This window comes from Salmo salar, chromosome 10, assembly GCF_965601325.2.
Source record: "Salmo salar chromosome 10, fSalSal1, whole genome shotgun sequence".
Taxonomy (NCBI): Eukaryota; Metazoa; Chordata; class Actinopteri; order Salmoniformes; family Salmonidae; genus Salmo; species Salmo salar.
The window spans coordinates 45,210,234-45,230,989 of NC_138300.1; the positions used below are offsets into that span (position 1 = coordinate 45,210,234).

A 20,756-nucleotide genomic window follows, 5' to 3' on the forward strand; every position below is an offset into this window, starting at 1 on the left:
AAACATTAGGAAAACCTTCCTAATATTTAGTTGCACCCCCTACTGTCCTCAGAACAGCCTCAATTCATTAGGAATGGACTCTACAAGGTGCCAAAAACTGTTCACAGGGATGCTGGACCATGTTGACACCAATGCTTCCCACAGTTGTGTCAAGTTTGCTGGATGTCTTTTGGGTGGTGGACCATTTTTGATACACATGGGATACTGTGTGAAAAACCTGCAGTGTTGCAGTTCTTGACACACTCAAACCAGTGCGCCTGGCACATACTACGATACCCCGTTGAAAGGAATTTAAATGGATGTGGCCATCTCAGTAGCAGAAATTGACCAAACCACACAGGCAACACGGGCAACACAGCACAGACTACCACAGTAGCACAAATAACCACACTAGCACAGATAGAGATAAGAGATGATGGTGTACACACACCTGACACAGAAAGGGTGAGATTTTTACCCACGGTGGGGGTGGTGGCTGCACTCAGGGAGTTGTTGGAGGAGATAGAGGAAGTGCTCTCGGCCCGGGCCAGGGGGGCAATGGAAGGGGGGCTGGACGAGTGACTGCCCGGGGGACTGAAGGGCCGGCTCTGGGGGGACAGAGAGAGAGAGAAAGAGAGAGAAAGAGAGAGCGAGAGCGAGAGAGAGAGATTACAGGATTTACTAGTATCACTGTTTTTATGTTCAGACACCCTCACAGTTCAGCATACATTTTTTGGGGGCTAAAAGTGAAACCATAAAAAATTGAAAGTACAGATATCTCAAGGTATGGAGGTACCATACAGTATAAACATCTTAAGAGGGGGAGTGTCTTTTTGAGGTGGGATTTGAGCTGTTGTTGTTTCTGTTTAAGTACAGTGTAAATAGAGATGGACAATATCACATACCATGTCCCCCTTGCTGGGTTTCCCAGGGGGCAGTTTGGGTCGTGAGGTGGGGCGTGGAGGGGGAGGGGGCGGGGTGGGGCTGCTGAAAACCGCTGATGGAGCTGACGGTGTAGCAGGACGAGCCGGAGAGGATGCTCCTGTATGGGGACAAGAAGACATCTGGGTTAGAACACCATGACATCACCGTCCAGAGAGTTAGAACATCATGACATCACTGTCCAGAGAGTTAGAACACCATGACATCACCGTCCAGAGAGTTAGAACATCATGACATCACCGTTCAGAGAGTTAGAACATCATGACATCACCGGCCAGAGAGTTAGAACATCATGACATCACCATCCAGAGAGTCAGAATATTACAATCTGGGGAGATCCTTGAACATGAAAACAAAAAACTGACCAGACGACGGAGTCAAGAACATCTAGTACATTCTGGAATAATGATTGGTTAACCTGGTGTCCTGTTTACAGAACATTATGTTTTATTGAATTGCTACTGAGCTGAATTGGAAAGAATTCCAGTCAAACACAACACACACCAGTCCCATGGTTGCCTGTTCAGTGTTCAATGTGAATTTTGATACAGTGCTATTTGGGATGTTAACTAGATTCGTCCCACTGTACTTGCCTTTTCATTTAAAAAATTGTAATGTCTGACATTTGACTGCATTGTTAGGAGCTAGGAACATAAGCATTTCGTTGCACCACTATAACACCTGTTAAACTGTGTACGCAACCAATAAACTTTGATTTGACTTGGGCCAGTCCATTTATTGGGGGACTATTTTCCCACAGTGGGACAAGACATTCCGGGCCTGAATTCTCACTCATCCTGACGTTCCGATGTGCAGTGTCAGCGAGATCTGTCCCAGCTGTGTTTTCAGTCCTCAATCCTGGTTTCCCATTCCCTTTGTGTTAAACTAATCAAACTGTCGTTGTCCTCATCATGGTCAGCATGCGGCCTTTCTGTAGCCTACAGGCTGGAGAGAAAATGGATGACTATCACGTTCTGACCAGTAAAGGGGTCATTTGTTATTGTAGTTTGGTCAGGAAGTGGCAGGGGGGTATTTGTTTTATGTGGTTTGGGGTGTGTGTTTATGTAGAGGGGTGTTTTTTTAGAGTTTCCGGGGTTTTGGTCTATGTTCTATGTTATTGTATTTCTATGTCTGATCTAGGGTGTTTAGTTCTTTGTTTAGTTAATTGGGATTGGGCCTTCAATTGGAGGCAGCTGTTTCTTGTTGCCTCTGATTGAAGGTCCTATATATAGGGGTGTGTTTGTTATGGGAATTGTGGGAGGTTGTTTGTGCACTGCTATGTTCAGCCTGCATTACTGGTGAGCTGTTGTTTTTGTATAGTGTGCGTCATAAAATAAAGATGAGCATTCACGTACCCGCTGCATTTTGGTCCACTTCCTACGACGGCCGTTACAATGACAATGTAATGAGAAGGAAACTTTTAACATCATGCAGGTTTCTCCGATCAAATAGCCTACCTAAATTGCGCCGAATCAAATAAAAAAATGTGCTGACATGCTAACAACCTAAAAACCTAAATCCTAAAAACAGGACAGGTCCAGGTAAAATGGACAACATGGAATAAACTATCAGGCTACTAACAACTGCTGTGCAGGAGTTTCATCCCTTGGGCTAAATTGTCATGAGTAGTTTCTAGTTTGTATATGTACATTTTTTTTATCATAGCGCAAAATAAAATCCTTCTGCATTTCCTGCTGTGTAAATATTGAAAATAGGCTCAGGATAACTCCTGATAAAGTTGGGTAGCTGATAGTCAATGCTTAAATAGCCAAATTTATTAGTCACAGGAATCAGGACAAATAAAGCCAATGCAACGGCCTGTTTTACAAACGGTGGCCCTACCACATGGATGGGCATTCACAATTCCATTGTTGGCCGACAAGGTCGGCTACACCCCAAGTAAGCACGGACTGACGCCGACTTCTTTTGGAAGTCTCTTTTGGTCTGGTCTGGACCGGCCATCTTTTTTTGGTGTTTTACAAATGGTGGACCTACCTTATAGATGGGCATTCCTAAAACTCTACTTCAGCTGACACTGTAGGCTATACCTCAGTAAGCACAGGCCAACGCCTTTAGGACATCTTCTTTTGGTGCAGTCCGGACCGGCCTTGATTTCAACGCATATGGACATTGATTTTTGGTCTGAACCAATCATAGGCGTCGATGTTTGGTTCAGATTTTGTCCAGTCTGGACCAGCCTTGATTTGGCCCAAACATACATGTCTAGAAATTATGTATTTTCAACTTTCATTCATAATTTAAATTGAACCTAACTTCCAACGTCTGGAAAATACATATTTTAGATGTCTTTTCAACATCATTTTGCTTACTGGAACTATTCTAGTTCTGCGGGGGGGCGTCACTTTTTTTGTCTCGCCTAGGGTGGCAGATCGGCCTGGACCGCCCCTGTATTTCAGTCTTCGTGTGATATATATAAAGTGTTATATTGGGATGCAAACACCAAATGTAATACATTTCAACTCTATATCTGACATGGTACAGGTTTCTTCTTTTTTTTAAGCCCATAATCATGTGCATGAGGTGTATACTTTTGTTTCAAAGTAGATTTGTTTAAGACTACCAAGAAACACTCTGTGTGACCCTGATTTAGCCCACTGCCGTAAAGGTTAAATAGATAGGGAGAAATGGGTTCATTGGCTGAGAGTTCTCAACCCACTTCTTACTGATAACACTCAGCCACCCACACACACACACACACACACACACACACACACACACACACACACACACACACACACACACACACACACACACAGCCTCAATGTGATATACTGTTTTGTAAGACAAGCTGTACATCTAAACAAGAGCAGGCAGGGTTTCTGTACAGTACCTCCACAGCTCATATACAGTCTTTAATGTGTTTAACTTTGACGATTGTGATATGGGAGTCAGTCAGCATTAATCTAGCAACATTAAACAATGTAATGAAGATATCTCCTATTCACAGTAGATTGCAATGAGCCGCTCCAGGCAAAGAGCAAGCCACACCAATCTAATCATTGCCTTAAATAGATAGTCAGTTAAGAACCAACTCTTTATTTACAATGACAACCTATCAAGTATGTGCTTACACTAGCTAACTGCATGATACAGCAGAAAATGTCTACAACACAGACACTGATTCTGACAGTGGTCAGGTGGGTTTTTCTGTTATGGATGAGTGTGACGCTTGGGGGTACTCACCACTACCCATGCCCCCTGTCGTGGGTCCTGGCGAGGACACAACTGCCCTGTACGTAGGGGGTGGAGGAGGGGGAGGCGCAGCACGGGACACCTGGCCAACATCTTTGGGCGAGGCGGCGGTTTCAACAAGGCCCTCGTTCGATGGAGCAGGCGGGACAGGCGGAGCTGCCCCTTCAGGACTCTTCCGTTCCTCCTCGACAAAGACAAGGGGTCTGGGGATGGTGCGTGAGGGCTCGTCCACAACGGCAGGGCCAGGGGGGCTGGTGGGGGAGACAGGTGTCCTTGCTTTGGGAGGAGAGGGGACCGCAGGGGGGACAGGGGAAATGCTGGGGGGTGAAGGGGCAGGGGGAACAGGGGCAATGCTGGGGGGTGAGTCAAGAGGGGGGACAATGGTGGGTGGAGGAGTGGGGGGTGGTGTATGGTCCTTTGGTGGAAGTGGTGTGGGTGGGGGTGTAGGGTCTTTAGGCACGGGTGGGACAGTGGGTAGGTGGAGTGCTGGTTCGTCTGTAGGGGTTTCAGAGGTGGGTAAAGAAGAGACCGGTTCTTCCTGTGGGGGAGGGGAGGTAAGGAGAGGGGGGAGAGAGGGAGAAGGGTCTTCCGAAGGGAGAGGGGAGGTGGGTACAGGAGGGGCGGGGGGATCTTCTGGAGGGGCTGGGGACGTTGGTAGGGGTGGGGCTGGGTCCTTCGGAGGGGGCGGTCTTTCAGAGGCTGCCGATTCCTCGCTGAAGCAGACCCACTTATCGGCAGACTCCTCGCCAAAGGCAGAGGGCTCCGCTGGGCCGAAAATGTTGTCCAGGTCCGGGATGGAGGTCTTCCTTCCTGAGCCTTCTGTCGATACTGACAATTCTGACAAACAGTCATGTGCAGGGAGAGAGGACCATAACAGTTTGTATGAGAATGAGAGAGAGCCGACAGAGATAGAGAGAGAGAGAGAGAGAGAGACAGCAAATGCAAGAAAAATAAAGCAATACAGAGAAAAATTAAACATACAAAGAGGGGATGGTTTGGAGATATATGAGGTGTAGGGAAGAAGGGAGGGAAGGGAGGAGGGCTGGAGGGAGGGATCGAGGGATGAGGGGTCTTACCGGCAGCATCTACAGAGGGGGAGCTGGTCGGAGGGGGGGAGGTTGGGACATTCTTGGGCGGAAGCGGAGGCAGAGCTGCAATGACATCAGTGCGGCCATGAGCAGCATGGCACTATAAAGGGTGGCACCATCTAGAGGCCCCTGGGGTTAGGGTCTGGCTGCACCACACCAGCACAGGACAGGAAATACTATACAGCCCCATGCCATACACCACCATGCATATGGCCCATAACCCACAGCAGATGCAGATACAGGGAGGAAGAGGTGATTGAATCATGATGCTCAACATTAGTAAATCTACCAGGTCTAATCTGAACTCTATGGTATATGGATTTAATTATTTCTCAAACTAATGACGGATGAAATTAGTGCATTAGTACAGGCTGCAGAGGAATTGAGAGAGTTAATGGTGTGCTCATTCACAGATCGCTCGTTAGTTTCATTCATGAGGGTGAGTTGGTTTATGAGGTGAGTGGATGGTTTCGTGCAGTCATTCCAGAGTCATTCCAGGAAGTGCAACATAAACAGAAAACATACTTCCTGTGGAGAAGGTTCTGGTGAAAGAGAAGTCTGGGCTCAGTGACTCAGACTCAGGTAGCGGAGCACCCCACACGTCACACACCACCTGCTCAGATATTCCCACTACATTCAGAACAGACAGGGGACATAACATAGAGGAGGTTTCAGTATCATGAGCTAAATAAAAATACCTCAGGGGACTTTTAAATTGCTAAAAATAAAGTCATGTTAGCATTAGCCTAAACATGTCAGGTCAAAGATAACCAAACACTGTGCTAAAAAAGAGACACTTCATCTATAACCGTTACTTAAAAAGAGATGGATTTCTTTTCATTTGAGTCCCTCAGAACATAATGTATTTTTCAAAAACGACCTGACTAAGAGGGAACAATGAAGAGATCATAGGAACACTATCAGTTCCTCAGAACTGTTCCACTCCATTGAGAACGGGAGATACTACATGCAGGGACATTACCCACATAGTTCTATCTCTGAATGGACAGAGTGTTAAAAAGGAAAGGCTGCTGTACTGTATGTGTGTGGTGACATTAGCTATGTCTCAGCAGGTAGTTACATAACCAGCTAAGAGCTTCCCATCCCAGAGCCTGCAGAGCTAAATCCACCGTGACTGGAAGAGGGATGAGGGGAGGATCCACATGACATCACAGCAAACCAACCACGGAGGAATCAAATGTAACCTCATAGTGCCTCTGACCACTAGTGTGTTTGTGAAATGTTTAGTGTGCAAGACATAGTGGCAGTGTGTGCAGGTGACAGGAAAGAGGGACAGTGTCTTTAGAGGTGGTAGAGAGGCAGTGTAGGTAATAAAAAGCATCCATGTTGTTGGTGTTATTCTGGTGCAGTGTCTTTAGTGTCACTGCCAGCCTTAGTGGATCACAACAAGTCACAGAGTTGTTACAGTGCTCAATCACAACCAAACAAGGTAGAAACACGCTCAATCACAACCACACACACACGACCACGAACACACATACACACACACACGCTCAATCACAACCACACACACACGAACACACACCACATATACGCACACACACGCTCAATCACAACCACACACACACGAACACACACCACATATATGCACACACATGCTCAATCACAACCACACACACACACCACATATACGCACACACACGCTCAATCACAACCACACACACGAACACACACCACATATACGCACACACACGCTCAATCACAACCACACACACACGAACACACACCACATATATGCACACACACGCTCAATCACAACCACACACGCACACACGCACACACGCACACACACACACACACACACACACACACACACACACACACACACACACACACACACACACACACACACACACACACACACACACACACACACACACACACACACACACACACACACACACAGAATGACAGTGACAAAGATAGATGTGGCAGAGAGTTGTACCTTCAGTTTTCTGTTCTCTGAAGGCTGTCTCCAGGGGAGGTCCAAATAAGGCTGTAGCATCCTCTGGTACTGTGGCTGGTACTGGGGCTGGGGCTGCTACTGGGGCTGCTACTGGGGCTGGTTCTGGGGCTGGTTCTGGGGCTGGTACTGGGGCTGGTTCCTTCTCTGGTAGTGGTACTGCTGGGGATTTCTTACTTCTGGGAGGGAGATAGAGAGCGTGACAGAGACAGACAGGGTTAGTAGGCTGTAGCATCGTCTGGTACGACTGAGGGAGTGGAGGGAGATAAGAAGTGACAGACAGAGTTAGTCAGACCATCACAGAGACTATCACAGACACGCTTCCGTTGGCTCACTCAACACAGGGAGATGGGACAAGGACAGCAGAGTGAGTCAAACCATCACACTAACACAGAAACTTCCACAGACACTTCAGTCACCTCACTCAGCATACTACAACCAGAGATGTATTCATGTCACGAGGGAAGCAAGGGGATGTATCAGTCTTTAACTGAACGTCACTAAATCAGTGATTGTTGAGTAGTCATGAGATTGGAAGTCAGAGGTCAATGAAAGTGCCGAGGTATGATTTTTTATTGGTCACATTTTCCGAATACAACAGGTGTACTGTAGACTTTACAGTGAAACGCTTACTTACAGTACGAGCCCATTCCCAACAATGCAGAGTTAAAAAGTAAGACAAATATTTGATAAATAAATAAAATTAAATAAAAAAGGAAATAGTAACACAATAAAAACAATAACGAGGTCATATACAAGGAGTACCAGTACCGAGCCCTGGGGCCAGTGTGTGACAGGTCAGTGGGGGACAGACAGTGATGTACCTGGGGGTTGGGGCATTGTGGAGGGGGCGGGGGTGTAGGTGACAGATGAAAAGAGGACAGACAGAGACGTACCTGGGGGCTTGTAGCACCGTGGCTGTTAACGTGGGGGCTGCAATGGGTGCAGAACGTCTTGGCCGAGCTACCTGTATCTCTTCACCTGAGGAGAGATTCATTCACAGACATTCACCTCAACTGCCTCACACACACTAAAACAGAAACTAGTCAATTACTTGAGTTTTGTTTCTAACCGAAGCATTTAGCGAGAGCGACAACAAAAACAAGATAAGAAATATTAGATACTTACTACAGTCCTTATTCATCAACCCCTGGAATAAAAACATACATTTGTAAAAAGACAACATAAAAACATATCACACTACATTTTACACTCAAATGACTTCTATGGAAATATTAAAGGGGTTTAAAATCCATGAGTAACACCATGTTGAATGTTCATATTACATACAGTATTTCCAGGAGGAAGCCTGTCTACTAGCGAAGGTCAGAAAATGGTCTCTATAACCTTAGGATGGGCTAATCTGATGAGACCATTGGCTGCCCTGTCTCCACGGGGAAGTGGATGACTAATATTAGGCCTATTCACTCAGAAATACTGTGGAACAATCTAGTAGCTATTGGCCTTAGGACTTACGAGCTGACATGTTTTTTTATAAATAAAACAATGCACATTTCTGCATGGAAGGGAGTGTAGAATATTGCTTGTAGTTACTGAAAGTTACACAAAATGCAGTTACATGAATTAAAGTAATATTTGATAATTGTATAATAGTCATTAGAATCCATTCTACAGCTTTCTAGCATGAGTCTCAATAGGCACAGAACGCTGTCAGAAACAGAAAGAGTAGGTCTTTAAAGCCTCATGTAAGCCCAAGACATTGCACACCCTGCACAGCATTGAGGAGAGACAGATGAGACAGCATAATGACAGAGTGAGAGATGCAGAAACCCAGAGGTAGAGAAAGACACAGACAGACAGACAGACAGACAGACAGACAGACAGACAGACAGACAGACAGACAGACAGACAGACAGACAGACAGACAGACAGACAGACAGACAGACAGACAGACAGACAGACAGACAGACAGACAGACAGACAGACAGACAGACAGACAGACAGACAGACAGACAGACAGACAGACAGACAGACAGACAGACAGACAGACAGACAGACAATAACTACCATGGGATATGTGTATACAGCAACCTTGGGAAAATCCTCTGCATTATCATTAACAACAGACTCATACATTTCCTCAGCAAAAACAATGTACTGAGAAAATGCCAAATTGGCTTTTTACCAAATTACCGTACAACATACCACATATTCACCCTGCACACCCTAATTGACAAACAAACCAAAACAAAGGCAAAGTCTTCTCATGCTTTGTTGATTTCAAAAAAGCTTTTGACCCAATTTGGCATGAGGGCCTGCTATACAAATTGATGGGAAGTGGTGTTGGGGGAAAAACATACGACATTATAAAATCCATGTACACAAATAAGTGTGGGGTTAAAATTGGCAAAACACACACATTTATTTCCACAGGGCCGGGGGGTGAGACAGGGATGCAGCTTAAGCCCCACCCTCTTCAACATGTATATCAACGAATTGGCGAGGGCACTAGAACAGTCTGCAGCACTCGGCCTCACCCTACTAGAATCTGAAGTCAAATGTCTACTGTTTGCTGATGATCTGGTGCTTCTGTCCCCAACCAATGAGGGCCTACAGCAGCACCTAGATCTTCCGCACAGATTCTGTCAGACCTGGGCCCTGACAGTAAATCTCAGTAAGACAAAAATAATGGTGTTCCAAAAAAGGTCCAGTTGCCAGGACCACAAATACAAATTCCATCTAGACACCGTTGCCCTAGAGCTCACAAAAAACTATACATACCTCAGCCTAAAAATCAGCAAGTAACACAGGTAACTTCCACAAAGCTATGAATGAGCTGAGAGGCAAGGCAATAAGGACCTTCTATGCCATCAAAAGGAACATACATTTCAACATATCAAAATCCAGAAAAGAGACATTAAATTCTACAACCACCTAAAAGGAAGCAATTCCCAAACCTTCCATAACAAAGCCATCACCTACAGAGAAATGAACCTGGAGAAGAGGCCCCTAAGTATGCTGACCCTGGGGCTCTGTTCACAAACACAAACAGACCCCAAAGAGCCCCAGGACAGCAACATAATTAGACCCAACCAAATCATGAGAGAACCAAAAAGATCATTACTTGACACATTGGAAAGAATTTACAAACAAACTGAGCAAACTAGAATGCTATTTGGTCCTAAACAGAGAGTACACAGTGGCAGAATACCTGACCTGACCCAAAATTAAGGACACCTTTGACTATGTACAGACTCCACCAACAACATGAGGTGGAAACTGAGCTGCACTTCCTCACCTCCTGTCAAATGTATGACCATAGAGACACATATTTCCCTCAGATTACACAGACCCACAAAGAATTCAAAAACAAATCCCATTTTGATAAACTCCCATATCTATTGGGTGAAATACCACAGTGTGCATCACAGCAGCAATAATTGTGACCTGTTGCCACAAGAAAAGGGCAACCAGTGAAGAACAAACACCGTTTTAAATACAACCTATATTTATGTTTATTTATTTTCCCTTTTGTACTTTAACTATTTGCACATAATATTACATTTGAAATGTCTTTATTCTTTTTGAACTTTTGTGAGTTTAATGTTTACTGTTAATTTATTTTGTTATTTTTTTTCACTTTTGTTTATTATCTATGTCACTTGTTTCGGCAATTTGAAACATATGTTTATCATGCCAATAAAGTCCTTAAATTGAAATTGAGAGAGAGAGAATTGAGCGAGAGAGAGGAAAGGAGTGAAAGAAAGAGAGAGACCAAGACAGAGAGTGATGCTTGTTAGTCAGGATACAGTGCATGCAATAAGTCTCAATGAAACACGACAAGAAGGAAAAGAGAGGGAGGAGAAAGAAGGAGAGAGGGAGGGAGGGAGAGAGAGAGAGGATCAGCTGAGGTGTGTCTGAATTGACAGATCAAAGGGTACATCTGTCAACATGGCTGAATCTCAAAAGTCCTTCCTCGATTGCTTGCGTCATCTCCTCCCATCCTCTCCCCAACTCCTTCTCAAAATGTCAAGAGGGAGGTGAAGAGAGAAAGCAAGGAGAGAGGACACAAGGAATCAAAGAAAGAGTGAGATTCACCCAGGGACTTAGAAGACAAAACCTGTATCTTCTTAGCCATCTTTACCTGATCTGTCATTTTAGCAATCAACCCCACCCCTCTCCACTCCCCCAGCAGGTTACAGGATGCACAGAGGGACAAAAAGTGTTTGTTATTTACCCCAGCCCAGGGAAACAGAACGGAACGGAGGAACACTTACCGGGCTACGTCTCTGTGACCAGCAAAAAGGAAGAGAGAACAGACACCTGGTCAGACAGTGACAAATCAGTAAAGGACACATCTCCAACACAACAGTTACACTCATAACCACAGTGACACTCCCAACACAACAGTTACACTCCCAACAGGAGAGATACAGTATTGTTGTAGTGATGTGTGTGCCTGCCAGATCATGTGTTGGTGTGTGTGTATGTTGAGAGAGAAATCCCAGTCATCCACAGTCCATAATAGCTGATCCTCTCTGCTCATCTGTGGACCTGCTGTGGCTTCATTCAGCTGCATCTTGCAGAGCTGTGTCTTTCTCCCGTCTCCTCTTTCTGTTGTCTCCTATCATCTCTCCCTCCCTTCATTTATTCCCCATTCAGTCTCCAAGCAGCCAGATTTCCATCTTAGCGAAGGTCACTGAATAGCAGCCATCTCTGTGCTGGTATTGTGGTAGTGTTAAATCCTACGCCCATCAGTACTCACTCAGAGCAACCTGTTCTCCACAAATCCTGGTTCACCTCTACACCTGAGTGTGTTGTGTTGCTATTGCATATTTCTCTTACTCTATTACAATGGATCCAATGGACACCCACCTGACATTCAATAACATAGTCCTTAGAGAGAAAAGTTAGTACACTGAATCACAAACCTGAAGGGAGAAAACTGACATGGAGCAGAGAGACAGAGAGGGACAGAGAGAGAGAGAGAGAGAGAGAGAGAGAGAGAGAGAGAGAGAGAGACGAGACACAGACAGACAGACAGACAGACAGACAGACAGACAGACAGACAGACAGACAGACAGACAGACAGACAGACAGACAGACAGACAGACAGACAGACAGACAGACAGACAGACAGACAGACAGACAGACAGACAGACAGACAGACAGACAGACAGACAGACAGACAGACAGACAGAGAGAGAGACAGAGAGACAGGAAAGAGCAGAGAGGAAGATCGTATACAAGAAAGAAAGACAGACAATATGACAAGAACAGGCTTACCGGACTACTCCTCTACAGAAGAGAGCATCATACATAAGGGAGATGAAGAAAAAGAGAGGTTAGGGAAAAAAAGGGAAGAAGGGTAGAGAAGGACAAAGGGAGGGGGCAGGACAGAGAGAGAGGAGGGGAGAGAGGGAGTAGAGGGGATACTATGTCAGTGGAGATAACCTACAATCACATATGAAGCTGTGAGCAGAAATTACGGATGGGTAATATGGAGGTGAATATTGACTGACTAAACATACACACATCATGTCAATACGTTTCTTCTCTGCCTAATGAGAACATCCAAGGTGAGAACACAAGTATCCACCATCTACCAATCTGTCTATCCATTTCAGTTTCCACACCATCTATCTACAGTATATTGATACACAACTTTGATCTGATCAGTGACTGGATGTTTAATCAATAGTCTAATCAAACTCAAACAGGGATAGTTGATGAGCACAAGGAAACTCCAGTGTATTGTACTGTGGAACAGAAAGGCCTATGGGAGGTTCATCTGCTCTCACACATACTGTCTTCCTCTGTCTCTCCTTCTGTATTCTCAACAGCCATCACCCTCCAACAACAACACATTCAACTTTAATACAGAGAGATAGAGGTCAAGGGAGAGAAAGAGAGAGGAAGAGAGAGAGGTCAAGGGAGAATGAGAGCAAGAGAATGCAGGAGAGAGAGAGAGAGAGAATGAGGGAGCAAAAGAAAGCGAGGGGTAGTGAAAGAAATGTGGAAAGAACCTCTTGTTGTTCGGTTTAGCCTGTTAACCTTTGCGCCCTATCGCAGCTCCCCTCAGCCGATTTCATGGTCAAACTGTTTCCAGGACTACCTGGGTAAGCGCACATTTGACATAGAGAGAGGTGCGATCATGTGACTTGTGTTTAATTAATGACTGAGAAGAAAAAGCAGAAGTTTCAGCACTCTGGACAGACTGGTATGGCTTTACTAAATAGGGGAGAGGCTAATTGGCATAGACTTAATCTGGAGAGAAAAGGACAAAGTTGACACTGCTTTCTATTCAGACGTGGGAGTTAGAATCATGGCTTGGGGATAAATCTCTACATTAAAGTAACTGCCCAGTGTTTCCAGATTTCTATGATATTATGACCTATAATTAATTACGAGGGAAATAGTTTTCCTTGCTAAAAATTGTGATTAATTATGTTAAAAAGCAGCTTTTCTGTGTTGGAATAGTGTGGGCTTACCCCGACAACAGAATGGTGTGGGCGTACACCGGTCAATAAAAATATGATTGTGAGTAGACTGCTGATTGGCCAGCTCATCCACCTCAGGAAGATATCATCCTCTATGAAGAAATAGCAAGCATTTTTGAAACGGTCTGTTTGAAATACAAGTTTGAGGTGTTTATATTTTTATGTCTCTCCAATTCATGCTTTGGCTACAAATACGGATGAGTCACCAAGTATAGGATGAGTCACCAACAGCAAGTCAGTTAAGAACAAATTCTTATTTACAATGACAGCCTACACCGGCCAAATCCGGACGATGCTGGGCCAATTGTGCGCCGCCCTAAGGGGACTCCCAATCACGGCCGGTTGTGATACAGCCTGGATTTTGGGTATGAGTTAACAGAATAGGAACTTTAGGCATCAAACTTAGGTGTTAGTGTTAGGCGGCAGGTAGCCTAGCGGTTAGAGTGTTGGGCCAGTAAGCGAAAGTACACTGGTTCGAACACCCGAGCCAACAAGGTGAACAATCTGACGTTGTGCCCTTGAGCAAGGCACTTAACCCTAATTTGCTGCAGGGGCGCTGTACTACTATAGCTAACTCTGTAAAACAACCCAATTCACTGCACCTATCTGGGGGTATGTGACAATAAAACCACACAGCCATTGTATGCTGAGCTCTATTGTCAAATCCCTCTACACACAGAGAGAGCCAGGTACACCTTAGACAACCAAACACCTGCTCACTGTTCCTGGTAAGGGAGCTAGCGACTAGCTACCGGCTCGACAGCCAGCGGATGGATGAATTATTGAGTCTATAAGGTTCTCGTATGACCAGAGACTGTCCTTGCGTATGTACAGGACAGAACCTCACTGTGAATGCCCACTTTCCAGGCTGAATTATTTACACCAGTATTGACACTGGAGCTAACTGTCCCAACTAGAAAGTTAGAGGTACAGTAGGGTGGAGGTGGAAGAGGGAGGGTGGAGGAGGCAGGGGGGCATCCCAAAGGGAAACTCCTTCAACAGCTCTCCCTCCCACTCCGCTCTCATGTTTGGATCACTGCTATTTTGAGGTTAAGTGAGGCTTTTAATTTGAGTGTTTGAATCTCATGGGTTGTCATTGTTATTGTGGTGTGGGAATCTGACCCTAGATCAGCTAAGATCTCTCTCCAGTTCAAAGTGGCTGAGCAGGGCCAGCTCTAGTCTTTTGGGGGCCCCCGGAGGTCAGGGACCCTGGGCACGTGGCCTGCGTGACCAGTCGGTATTCGGCCATGATTACTACAAATTTAGATAGCTGGCTAGACTAATTTACCAATCTAAAAATTGTTAGCTGACATGGCTGTCAAGTGTCTTGACATAATAATAGAAAAATTGCTGATAGTTTCGAACTTGCACCATTCTACTATTCTAACGCTCAACAGTAAGTTGAGACCCCAACTGAGTTACTAAAAGACAAAATAAATAAACACATTTTTGGGGAGGGTTCGGGGCCCCCTACTGGGCTGGGGCCCTAAGTGACCGCTTATGTGGCTTATGCCTCGAGCCAGCCCTGTGGTGGAGACTCAAACACCCCACTGTTGGCAATGGGATAACTGTAATTGGTTTCTCTCCCCAACCTCCCTACCATCAGCAGTTGTGTAGTAGAGGGTAAACTAACGCATGTCTCCCTAGCTCACTGTCATTCCAGGGATATGGATGGAATTGGCTCTGAGATACTATCATTCACTCCCAGACAGGCATATGCATGGGGTAATGAGAAGAAAAGAAACGTAAACAACATGCAGTGAGACAGAAAACCACACAAAGACATATACAGAAAGAAATGTGTTGTGAGCCGTGGGAAGAACTTCCCTAATGAGCAACAGAACAGTCAAACAGATACAACAGTTCAAACACATTCTAGAGATCTACAGTTCTATAGTTCTACTCCATAACAACACAGTAACATGAAGAGGAAGTGACATCATGACCCCAGTGAGGACAGAGCAGTGAAGGCAGAGGGGGGAGGTACTCACCAGAGGAGAGGGAGACAGAGCTATGTTGCCTATGGAGGCTTTAAGTTCATCTACTGATGGGGCCAAACAGTTGGCACTTTCCGCTGGTAACGGTTTGATCTTGATCTTAAACTTTTTCCGGTGGTCCTCCTCTCCCTCTGACTCGCTGGAGGAGAAGAAGTGTTCCTTGGGGGGTTTGGGGCCAGGTGGGTCGCCGTTAAGGACAGCAATGGTTTCAATGCTGAAGGTCATAGGTGATAGGAGTAGAGTGAAGTTGCCCCTAGATGCTGATCTGGGGTCAGTTTAGTATTTTCCACACTAATGGTTAAGGTTAGGATTGGGGGAGGGGAGGCTGATCCTAGATCTGTACCTAGGATAAACATTACCCCAGAGCGTGTTTATATATCTAAATCTCTGCCAAATAGCATATACTACAGCATACAACCAGGAGACTGTACAATCTCCTCACAGAACAGTAGGTTCCATAAATATCAGACTAATCATTACATAGTAATTCCAGGGAGCGTGCCGTTAGCTGTTATTGAGTTGAAGTGATGCTCAGTTTTTCCCCAGTAGTCTGTCTGTTTGTTATTGAGTTGAGATGAGATGATGCTTGACAGTACTGTGATGGCCTGGCTGTCGTGATTCACAGTTAGGTGTTTGCCAGACTAGTTCTGTGGTGGGCTGAATACTAAATGTTTCTGATCTAGTCAGACAGTCATTCACTAATTCAGCCAGTCAGACATACCGACAGAAACAAGTACAAACTGATACAGACTAGCACACAGAGATATACTACGTCGTGTGATGTAGTTAATGTCTATCTCTATTAGGGTGTATAGTAGATACAAAGGATATCTGATCCTGGCCCCTCCTCCTCATCTGGCCTGAGACTGTAACCTTCATCGTCCACCGTAGGGGTGTTCTGAAACAGACACACCATATTTACACCATGCTAATCGGGGTTGGGCTCAATTCCATTTCAATTCAGTCAATTCAGGAATTTAACTGAAAATCATGTGCTATGTGCTTGTTACGAGGGTAAAATAATGATTTTTGCTTTACTTACATACTGTATCTGTTTCTGAATTGATTGAATTGAGCCCAACCCTGATGCTACGTTGACATACCCCCAGAATGTTAAGAAACGACAGTAAAACAGTAACAGATGGGTCAGAAGAAAATCTATTCTCTATAAAATAGATTGATTGTTTTGTATCATGTGCTATATGAGCTTGTTCAAAGGGTAGAATGCTGATTCCTTACATATCTGTCCCAGTCGATCTCTCCAGAGAACCCATTGACAGCTGCTCCATTGGACTTCTTCTGGGACTGAAAACAGAACAACATCGCATCACAATGAATCCCACCAATCAGAATTATGTATACTCAACTCATGCACTTCTATACTATTGAGTGATTGGCTAGCGCTACTTGATGGCGATGCCACCTATAGGGCAACTAGGTGCATTAAGCTCTAGTGAAGTCTGGTAGTAGAGTAACTATCCTACGCTAGAGGGGACTGCATAGTGTTCAATACCGATTCAATCTGCTGAGGATCCTGAATGATGACGGTCGACAACACAGAGAACACAAATACAATAAAAATCATGCAACAGTTAACAAGTTATTCAATAGACTCATTTCATTTGATTCTATAGTCTAGAGTCTATTAAAAAGGGACAGTGTAATGTTACAGTGTTGATTCTCCTAAAGGACTGAGAGTTTTAAAATGACAGTAGTAAATCAAGCTTGTAAATAGCCAGTTATGTCTTTCTCCTTCCAGCAATGACAAACTTCTTTATTGAAAAGGTAACAAACTAAGATATTATGGACTATTTCTCAGCTGAACAAGTTGTCTGATTAATCCATTAGATAAAACATGAATGATTTTGGGATACTTACACCCCCATCTCTGTCAGGGGACCCCCTGAGGAAAAAAAGAGCGAGAGAAAGAGAAAAAACGAAGGAAGAAGGGATGGATGGATGGAGACAGGGACAAAGAGAAAGTAAGGATCTTGAAATCCACTCGCCATATAATAAAATAGTTTATATTCAAACTGAAGTGCACTGCCAATTAGCAAAGCAGCTTACTGGAATATCACAGTCTATTGGGGCTTTCTCAGGGAAAACTTCACCCACACACAAATACATACACCCGGACGGACGGGCAGCAGGCGGGCACGCACGCACACACACACAGCAACATACCCACCTATCAGATCTCAGGAGTCATGAATCAAAATGAAAAGCTATCATGCACATACAACCCTGTGAGGTGAATCGATACGTCCCAAACAGAATTAGAGAAAAGGCCTGGGCCAGGTAGGGATTGATCACAGTGCTGAGCCTCAGCTACAGTTAGTTTCACAGAGGCATGGGCACAGCCTACAGCTGCCAAGGCAACAGTCATCGCATGAGCGGACATTACGTCTCAAACTGTAGAGCTCCTCAGGTGGAACGTTCATGGTCAATAGAACCTCAACTCCCTCGATGGAACATCCACAGCCAGTGGAATCATATTTGGATGACTGCTGTGTTTGTGTATGTGTGTGTGTGTGTGTGTGTGTGTGTGTGTGTGTGTGTGTGTGTGTGTGTGTGTGTGTGTGTGTGTGTGTGTGTGTGTGTGTGTGTGTGTGTGTGTGTGTGTGTGTGTGTGTGTGTGTGTGTGTGTGTGCGTGCGAGCAAGTGTAAGTTTGACTGGTTGACTTACGTGGAGTCATTGTCCTTGTCTCCCTTCTCTTTCTTCCGTATCCCAAAGGCCTTCCTGGTACGTTTTTTCAATCCTGAGGACAAACCAAAGGAGAGAGATGATTAAGTGTGTGTGAAGAACAGATCAAACACAGTCCCACACACAGATGGCACACACGCACACGCACCCCCACACACACACAGTCAAGTTCCGAGCACACAAAATCAACAAGCAGTGTGTGTGTGTGTGTGTGTGTGTGTGTGTGTGTGTGTGTGTGTGTGTGTGTGTGTGTGTGTGTGTGTGTGTGTGTGTGTGTGTGTGTGTGTGTGTGTGTGTGTGTGTGTGTGTGTGTGTGTGTGTGTGTGTTTGTGTGTGTCTGTGTTTGTGTGTGTCCGTGTTTGTGTGTGTCCGTGTTTGTGTTTGTGTGTGTCCGTCTATGTTTTTGTTTGTGTTTGTGGGTGTCTGTCTATGTTTGTGTTTGTGTGTGTGTCTGTGTTTGTGTGTGTCTGTGTTTGTGTGTGTCTGTGTCTGTGTTTGTGTGTGTCTGTGTCTGTGTTTCTGTGTGTCTGTGTTTGTGTGTGTCTGTGTCTGTGTTTGTGTCCATCTGTGTGTATTCATAGAGTTCCAGACTGGCTATACTCTCCAGTGTCAGAACAGAGGCCCAGACCTGTGGATCAAGGTTGAGCTTTTCATCTATTATTGAGTAGCAGAATGCTCTTTGAAGGTTGATATTCATTCACATCTCAAACGGTCCTCATGGCCAATGCAGAGGGATCCCTTTCTGTTGATCACTGATCTGTCAAGGCCCCTTCCTCTGATACTGGCTCTGCTCTGGATAAATTAGTACTGGCTAAATTACACCTCTGTGTAAATTATTCCTCTGTGTAAATTACTCCTCTGTGTAAATTATTCCTCTGTGTAAATTACTCCTCTGTGTAAATTATTCCTCTGTGTAAATTATTCCTCTGTGTAAATGAGTCCTCTGGCTAAATGAGTCCTCTGGCTAAATGAGTCCTCTGGCTAAATGAGTCCTCTGGCTAAATGAGTCCTCTGGCTAAATGAGTCCTCTGGCTAAATGAGTCCTTTGGCTAAATGAGTCCACTGGCTAAATCAATACACTATCATCAACAGACATACAGTAACTCATATTAGAGCCAATGAGTAGGAAGGAACCTGGCAACTACTTCTGTCTACACTTCATCCTCACTTATTATGTTACAAAGTACAACAGAGAATGGCTGATATCTACCTTTACAGCAGGGAAAATAGTCCCTTTCTCTCAGGAAACACAAATCAAGACGATTCTGCTTCATTATATCTGTAACCTGCCATGATACCAGCCTATTAAAACATGAACTCAGAAGGGAAGCAAACTTAATTGCTCTTCCTCCATATTCAGACCAAAGAGACTGGAGCCGACTGAAATGACTTGGAACAGTATACTAAAACAGTACAGCAACTGTTAAAGGCCCAGTGTAGTCAAAAATTTGATTTTGCTGTGTTTTATATATATTTTCACACAATAAGGTTGGAACAATACTGTGAAAATGATGATGCCATTTTAGTGTAAGAGCTGTTTGAAAATCTCAGCCTGTTTTTACATCACCAGGTGGTAAATTAGTTAATAGACCAATAAAAAAAGAGAGTCCCAAAATTCTCTGCCAAAAACAACTAGCTGTCAGTTTAAAGTCCCTACTCAGACAGTCCTCGAAAATTCTTGCTTGAGAAATTGCTCTTTGCTAAGAAGCTATTTTTGTTTCTTTTTGACAATTTTTGTAGAAAACAATCACAACAAGGTACTTAATTGTCACCAAGAAATTATTTGATATTGAGACAGAAATGGCTGAATTGGACCTTTAAGATTAAGTACCTCTTACACAGAGACTGAAATTGGCATAACCTTCTGGACATATTTTCAAATTTTCTGTGTAGACTATTTCAAAGGGAGTAGGACTATCATAAATCTACTGTACACAATTCTCCAATCCATTCTTACCCAAAATGAATGTCCAGTTATCTCCCTGCATTTCTGGTCCCTATATTCCAGCCTTGTCATTCTGCCATGTCTGTCTCTGCCTGTCGTCTCACACCTCCACCTCTCCTAGTACAGTGCAACACGCAGCGGGGGAACCAGAGCCTTAGAGTGTGTCTGCACGAAGTAGTATCGCACGCACGCACACACACACACACACACACACACACGTACACACACAGTACAGTATCTTTATCCCTATCCTCTAGGCCAGTGCTTGAATTCAAAACCAGTGACTCAACTCATGAATAAACAACAAATGCCAGAGTCGACGAACGAATAATCAACCCAGCACAGGGAGGAGGCCAATCTCCATGCAATCTCCCAAGGCACAGTCTAAACATGCCTCATCTGTAGCATGCAAAATGAAACTGCCAGAAGTCCAAGAGATACGT

The 20,756-nt window shown here is 44.6% G+C and overlaps 1 protein-coding gene across 1 annotated transcript in view; it reads right to left on the bottom strand.

Annotated features, from left to right (window-relative positions):
- sgip1a (SH3GL interacting endocytic adaptor 1a) overlaps positions 1 to 20,469 on the bottom strand; it is a 39,388-nt gene extending 18,919 nt beyond the window's left edge. Inside the window, exons 1-15 of the mRNA XM_082956605.1 lie at positions 20,326 to 20,469; positions 18,351 to 18,423; positions 17,543 to 17,567; positions 16,904 to 16,969; positions 16,496 to 16,562; positions 15,555 to 15,843; positions 11,445 to 11,664; positions 8,335 to 8,356; positions 8,103 to 8,187; positions 7,189 to 7,385; positions 5,748 to 5,852; positions 5,211 to 5,285; positions 4,126 to 4,971; positions 885 to 1,021; positions 431 to 587 (exon numbers count right to left, since the gene is read on the bottom strand). Coding sequence (XP_082812731.1) covers positions 431 to 587; positions 885 to 1,021; positions 4,126 to 4,971; positions 5,211 to 5,285; positions 5,748 to 5,852; positions 7,189 to 7,385; positions 8,103 to 8,187; positions 8,335 to 8,356; positions 11,445 to 11,664; positions 15,555 to 15,843; positions 16,496 to 16,562; positions 16,904 to 16,969; positions 17,543 to 17,567; positions 18,351 to 18,423; positions 20,326 to 20,356 — 2,395 coding nt within the window. The 5' untranslated portion in view covers positions 20,357 to 20,469. The remainder of the gene's footprint in view (positions 1 to 430; positions 588 to 884; positions 1,022 to 4,125; positions 4,972 to 5,210; positions 5,286 to 5,747; positions 5,853 to 7,188; positions 7,386 to 8,102; positions 8,188 to 8,334; positions 8,357 to 11,444; positions 11,665 to 15,554; positions 15,844 to 16,495; positions 16,563 to 16,903; positions 16,970 to 17,542; positions 17,568 to 18,350; positions 18,424 to 20,325) is intronic.
- Between the last annotated feature and the right edge of the window lie 287 nt (positions 20,470 to 20,756).